Here is a 7,245-nt window from a genome sequence, read left to right as displayed (position 1 = left end):
GATGCACAGAAACAAATATAATCGTAATGAAGGATTTGGTTTGTGTCTAGACACAGTAAAATAGCAAATAAATCCTGTTCAAAATCATCCAAAATATAACTGCTCTCACTTTACATGCCTCATGAACACACACACACACACAGAGAGAGAGAGAGAGAGAGAGAGAGAGAGAACCAACCACTGTTCCATTTGTATTGTATTCCTATATTAAATATCTGCATTGCAATTCATATTTGGGGGAAAGCAGTTTGGCCATGGCGGTTGTTAAAGTAACACTGGGCAATAACAAACAGATCCCTAACCTGCGTGTGCTCTCTCCATCTCCATTCCTAGCCTGGAGACCTGCAGACCCAATCCTCTTCACAGCTTCCTCACCAGACACCTGAGAAAGCACTGCATGCAGATAAGGATTCCTGGAATGACAATGTGTGAGCTTTCACGCATACCCAAGAGTTCTGTGATGTTAGGGTATGCTGTGTCCACCCTTGTCTCAAATAGATTAAGACTCAAAGACACCCAACATGGAAGGGAATGGTTAATCCTTGTCCCCAAAGCACTGACGCGTCTCTCCCCAGTCACTGTAGCCTCCCTGAGACCACGCAAATACTTTCCACTGCTGGAGTTTGATTAGCCTTTCTAATCTTATTGGTGTCTTTAATATGCATTCAGGATTTAAAGGCATACGAAATGCACTTTTTTTGGCTGCTACAAATGATGTGTGGTGAAAAACATCAAGAACAAATGAAGGAGAGATGTGTGAGTACACTATAAGGAAAGTCAAGACCCTTGCAACTCTTTGAATTCTGCTGTGAATACAAATGGGAACTGAGTCATCTGGTGCTCCTACACGCTAACACACATATCCACACACAAGCAAACAATTAAATAAATTGTGAATACTCCTTGCTTATCGCATATCCTTTAAATGCTAGGCTTGTGCATAGTCTGTGATTTAGGGTAACACATTAGCACATTAGTACCTGAAAATGATGTTTATGGCATGTTGAGGGGTATCATTTGCGTCACTTTGGTCCTCTCAGCAAATGACATGTTGACTTACTTCCAAGTACTCTCCTCATTCCACCGTTGGTAATTCTAATGGTAAATTAGCCAGGCAGAAGTACTGTCTAATGGTATTATGCTAATAGTCTTACCTCTGTCTTCCACAATTTAGTCTTAAGTGCTCTGTGATAGCTGCATAAGCACTTTGCGAATCTTAGACTGACAAAGTGGTGTCTGCAAAGAGCATATCTCAGAAAGAATGTGTGCCAGTCTTCCTTAGGATATTAGCATAATTTTGTGATAATCTTGACAGTTAAATGACATTTATTACTGTATATGAAAAACAGTAGCATCAGATCATGAGTCTATGAAAGTGGCTATGCATCTTAATGCAGCATGGCATTGCAATACATTTAAAAATAGCTGCTTCCAATAGCTGTTTGGTGTGTCACCTTTTAAACTCTTTCAAATAGTGTGTGGAGGTTTCCCATAGAGACACTTTTATTTAAGATAATACTTACACTTTTTACTCAATAGCAGTCACTTTTTTTTTTTTTAAACAAACAGCAAATCTGTGATTGCAAAGTTATACTAATTTCCAGTGGACCACTGCCAAACTCCAACCATTACTGTTTAGACTTCTTATAATTTTTTTAATACTTAATGTACTTCTTTCAATGGCACAAGTTCATTTCAAAACACAAATGCTCTGGGTTTGTTCTTAAAAGTAAACACCTCACAAAAAATCTTCCTATAAAAGAAGAAAGAAATGTTAGCATTAAGAGATGGAGAAGGGAACACAATCGGTTCTGGAACACATACACTTCAAAGAGTTAATGAAATTTTCAAGCCTGATGTACTCTCAAAAAAAAAAAAAAAAGAAAATGTTGTTCGTAGTTCTGCAGAGTGTCACGGCATCTCTGGAATAATACGTTGTTTTATTTTCAATATGTCAAGATCTTGGTGAACATGAAATTTTACATGATGGAAGTTCTTGTCCACTAGTTATAAAACAGGGAGGGAAGTTTGGAATTTTGCCCAAAGAAAGCAAAGAAGTTCTGTTTGAAAGTTTCCATTTATAAGGATATTGGTATTCCACTGAAATCCAAATACATAATTTCCACTGTCCTCAAGCAGTCTTCAAATCCTGGTTCCTGCATTTCCATAATATGATCTAAGAAGAAGATGATGAGTCCCAGATATCCTTATCCCAGACTACCGTGTGACCTGAAAAAGAAGACTTATGTTAATATACTGTGTGAGCTAAAACACCCTACCAATGCTTAAAACCTTCAGACTTTGCAGCTGCAGTATCAATCTTTCTTGGTTAAAAATGAACAAAAGTCAATTATTAAGCAAGTACATAAAAATCAGTGTTTGAAACGGTCTCCTTACCTTACCCTGATTTGCAAAGGTAAGATTAAAATAATGATTTATAATTTGAGCTGTCGGGTCGGATTTTACAGGAAACGTCAGTTTGACGTCATTCGTCTGTGTGGTTATGTCACGTCCGTAAACAGAAAGAATGTGATGAGGATGGTGGAGCGTTTGTAGCTTGTTCTTACAACAGTTGCTTAGAATTTTAACTTGTCATCTAGATGGCTGCTGTCAATCTGGATAGTATTAAACGCAATTATCGTTCACATCTGGGGAATCACCTGATGTCAAACCCAAACTGCGGAGAGCCTGCAGTCAAAAAGGGAAAGTGACAGAGCCCATGCTAAAACGAGAATAAATATCGGCATGGATTTTGAGAGGTGGCGTCAACTCTAAAATATGAAGACCTCAGACTTTTTTTTTTTACACTATTACAGTTATCCCTGCTGAAAAAAAAAACAATGAAACCATCACAGAAAATTCTAATGGTTTACACTACAAATACCATTACAAACCATCAGCTGTTAACCATTAAAACCATTACCAAATGGTTTCCATTACGTAGTACAACGTATTAAAGATGTAGGTCCTTAATGGTACCCACTAGACATAACATGCTACCAATCGAAGGCAACAAGTTACCGATAGAGACCCAAAGGGACCATTACAGCTTCCACTAAAACCAATGCAATTCCCATTATAACCATTACAAATTCTATGATTGTCTCTATTGTTTTTTGTTTGTTTGTTTTTTTACAGTGGGATGGGGTTTTTAAAAAAAAATATGCTACAATATTTTTAGGGTAGCTGACATTTTGAAGGATAAATGTATGAGATGAAAAGCAGAGGAATTGTGTTTTGTGGGAAAATATGTATTATTATTATTATTTAAGAGTGTTACTGTAAAATAATAGAAAATGCAATTAATCCTGGAATCTTTATTTGCAGAGACATTAATCCCCTTCACCTTCAAAGTATTTTGAGTTGATTTTAATTAGATACGACTAAAATGTATTATTTTTGCTGTTCTGTTTACTTCAGATGTGAACTTCCAAATGAACTAATTGGTTAGTTAACTAGCCAATTTTTTGGCTCATTCACCTACAAGTCTTCACCTTAGCAAATGTTTTACCACAAGCTAGCTCAGCTGACCAGTTACTGACTTGCTGTTATGCTTTGAATTACTGCTAGCTAGCTAAAAAACAAAATAAAAAAATCTAGACAGTTTGCCAACACTCCTCTCTAAAAACCTTTTGAGGTAATAGTGATCTGAGGATCACTGTATGTCCTCTCACTTGCCTGAGTATTGAGTTTGAGTGTCAGTAATGCTTATGTGTCACAATTTGGAGACGGAGACGGATGCAAGTGCAGATAATAAGTTTAATAAAAGACCGAAACACAAAAGACACAAAGACCTTGTGCCAAAACACTATGGCAAAGACTAAACATAAATCATAGCCCTAAAGACAATGGCAAAGGAAGACAAACGTAAGCCCAGGAGTGCAGTGCAAACTGTGGCTATACACGAGTGCTCATTAACAAGAACGTTATTCAGGTGCAGGTGGTCATGTGACTGATGTAGTGAGGTGCAGTGCCTGCTGGGAACTGTAGTTCAGATTTCTTTCTCTGATACATGACAGACCCCCCCCAAAAGGCACTACTCCCGGAGCGCCAGAAAACACTCCCGCCCCTGGTGGTCCTGGCCCTCTGTGCAAAAAGTCCTCTGCAATGCAGAGAGATGACCTAAATATACCCAGCCTAGCTTGAATGAGGAGCGATGGCTACTGCACAGCCAGTGGGAGGAATGAAGCACAAGGCAGAGCCTGAGGGGGAATCGACGTTCCCCATGACTCTAGAGGAGAGAGCGAAGTTCTCCGCGAGGCCAGGAGGAGGATAGATGATCTCTGTGAAGCATGAGGGGGGAGCGATGTCCTCTGTGGAGCAGAAATTGGGAGCAACATATACGGCGTGAAGCAAAGAAAAGGAGCGACGTCTTCAGCGGAACATGGAGGCAGAGCGACGTCCTCAGAGGAGCAGGATGGCAGAGCAACGTCCTCAGTGGAGCAAGAAGGCGGCGCAGGATGGCAGAGCGACGTCCTCAGCAGAGCGACATCCTCAGCTGAGCAGGAAGGCAGAGCGACGTCCTCAGCCAAGCAGGAAGGCAGAGCGATGTCCTCAGTGGAGTAGGAAGGCAGAGCGATGTCCGAAGCGGAGCGACGTCCTCAGCCGAGCAGGAAGGCAGAGCGACGTCCTCAGTGGAGTAGGAAGGCAGAGCGATGTCCTCAGCGGAGCGACATCCTCAGCTGAGCAGGAAGGCAGAGCGACGTCCTCAGTGGAGTAAGAAGACAGAGCGATGTCCGAAGTGGAGCCTGACATAGTGACAGCCGAGGCGGAACAGGGAAGAAAAGCGGAGCTCTTGGCCGCACCGGGAGGTGGAGAAACGTCTTCAACTGAACAGTGAGACTGAGCGGCATCCTCAGATGAGCAGGGAGGCTGAACAACGTTCTCAGTCGACCCGGCAGGCTGGACGAGATCCACAGTGGTGGAGGGAGGGTGGGGGATTCCCTATTGTTTTTAATGAAGGAGAATTTTCCCTCCTTCTCCCACCTCAGCTTTTCCTTTTCACACAAGGCCTCTTGGACCCTGAAAAATTCTGCTGCATCCATGTTGAGGTCTTACGTTCTGTCATGATTTGGAGACGGATGCAAGTGCAGATAATAAATTTAATAACGACCAAAACAACAACACAAAAGACACAAAGACCTTGTGGCAAAACACTATGGCAAAGACTAAACATAAACCAAAGTCCTAAACACAGCAACAAAGACAACAGAAAAGAAAGACAAATGTAAGACAAAGAGTACAGTGCAAACTGTGGCTATATACACGAGGGCTCATTAACAAGAACGTTATTCAGGTGCAGGTGGTCATGTGACTGTGATGTAGTGAGGTGCAGTGGCTGCTGGGAACTAGTTCAGAGTTCCTTCTCTGATACATGATATTATGAGGCAATGGTCATTAAGATTTCTTGAGGGTGGCTTTTGTTATGTTACATCAGTTTATTGTAATTGAAATAATAAGTACAGGCTGGTACAAAGGTTGTCATTTTATATCAATGATCAAATGTATTGAATTTTGCTGTAGTCAAGACAAATGTACATTATTAATTAAAACTTAAAATTTTAATAATAATAAATATAGCAGTCTATTGAGAATTTATAAATTGTATATTTTACCATAAATTGTTTACAGTAAACTGGTTATTTCCTCATACCACTTCTTATTGTAAATGTAAAAAAAAAAAATCTTAAAAATTCATATGAACCAACTCAACTATGAAAAGTTATGATTAATCTTGTTCATTAGAATTCATGCAATTTTATCAGCCTGAGATCAGTCTGCAAAAGGAACATCTGTTATAGACTTCATGTCCTTCTCGCTTGATCTCTCCTCATTATCTAAGCCATAACTGCTCTTGTTAAAGCTTCTTTCCTGCAAATGAGGTGTTAGCGCTGTGGTTAACTCATGCTCACACCCCTCCCTGCGACAGCACCTATCAGGCTCATTAACCTCAGCAGCTCTTCCAACTCGGCAGCCATGGCCCAAAATACCATTCTGGAGCGTGCTGGGATGAGACCCTGCCAGGCCTGAGAGCCTTTAGCATGCTGGTCTGGTCTTGCTCTTGCCCGGTGACACACACACACACACATACACTCTGGCAGGGTGGAGGGCGCAGCTAGCTGAAGCTAGGTTATGTCTCTGTATCAAAGGACGAGACTATGCTACTTGGCTGTGCAGGGAATCCCAGTGTAATCTACACCTTCAAATCAGAGACATCAGGGAGCTGGCGGGTGCGCTGAAGAGCCGGGAGGTGTTTAGGTCACTTCTTTCTTGTGCACTCCCCAGTGCATCACAAGTTCATGCATGTAGACTTTTGCTACATTGTGTTGATGCTGGCCAGGGTGCACACTGTAATTGGTCCTGCCCAAAATTCCTGCCAGCTTGACTAGTTGTGCAAAAGAAATATTAATATATGTAGGATTTTATAGCACTTATTACTTTTTGTCCTCACCTTGCTGGATACTGAGGTCCTTTTATATGTAACTAATTTTGTTTGTGCACTGAAATAATGTCAAGTGGTTTATAGCATGTTGCGAATGATTTACAGATTGGTTTCATAATACTTTATTTTAGTTAAATAACTGACAATAACAATAACCTCTCTAGTCAATACCCTCTCTAGTAAAATTCTGATATCTCTATTGCAGTATGTACCTCAGGTCGAGCAAATCTGTTTATCAGTGGCCTTGCAGTACTACAATGCTTTATGATGGATGTAAAACAAAACCATAGCAGAACAAGGTCAATCGATGGTTTACAAACATTACCACGGCCCTGACGATGGAGCAAAAAAAAACAACAACAACCAATCATGTCACCATGGTGACACATCTCGGAATCCACACTCTTGCTGTATTTTAGACATGTGTCAGGGCGGTGGCCGGGAGAGCTCCAAAAATCAAAGCAACCAGGTTTGAGAAGAGCAAGCAGCACCTCAGAGGCATGCCTGCCACTGACGTGACTGTGAGTGTTCTAGCATGCATTATTTAAGGCAGCTAAAGTGAAAAAGGGCTGCCTCACATAAGCCCCCTCTGTCCTATGAATAATTTAGGAACTGGCTGAAGAAGGTGTTTGGTTAGTCAAACACTTCAGGCTAACGGATGGCTACGAGCTCAGTGTGTCAGCGTTAAGATGTGCATACTGATACACACAGACATGTACCTGAAAACTCACAAAATACACACACAGGCTCACACAGAGTGTGCAGAAATACTGATTTTAGGAATATTTACCCAGAAAGCGTCT

General features: G+C 41.1%; 1 protein-coding gene across 1 annotated transcript in view; it reads right to left on the bottom strand.

Annotated features, from left to right (window-relative positions):
- Nucleotides 1–690: 690 nt before the first annotated feature.
- Nucleotides 691–7,245, bottom strand: part of tafa3a (TAFA chemokine like family member 3a) — a 31,174-nt gene continuing 24,619 nt past the window's right edge. The window contains exon 4 of the mRNA XM_053636332.1: nucleotides 691–2,229. Coding sequence (XP_053492307.1) covers nucleotides 2,218–2,229 — 12 coding nt within the window. The 3' untranslated portion in view covers nucleotides 691–2,217. The remainder of the gene's footprint in view (nucleotides 2,230–7,245) is intronic.

Source organism: Ictalurus furcatus, chromosome 11, assembly GCF_023375685.1.
Source record: "Ictalurus furcatus strain D&B chromosome 11, Billie_1.0, whole genome shotgun sequence".
NCBI lineage: Eukaryota > Metazoa > Chordata > Actinopteri > Siluriformes > Ictaluridae > Ictalurus > Ictalurus furcatus.
The sequence above is the reverse complement of the archived record's forward strand: the minus strand, read 5'-3'. Positions and strand labels throughout refer to the sequence as shown.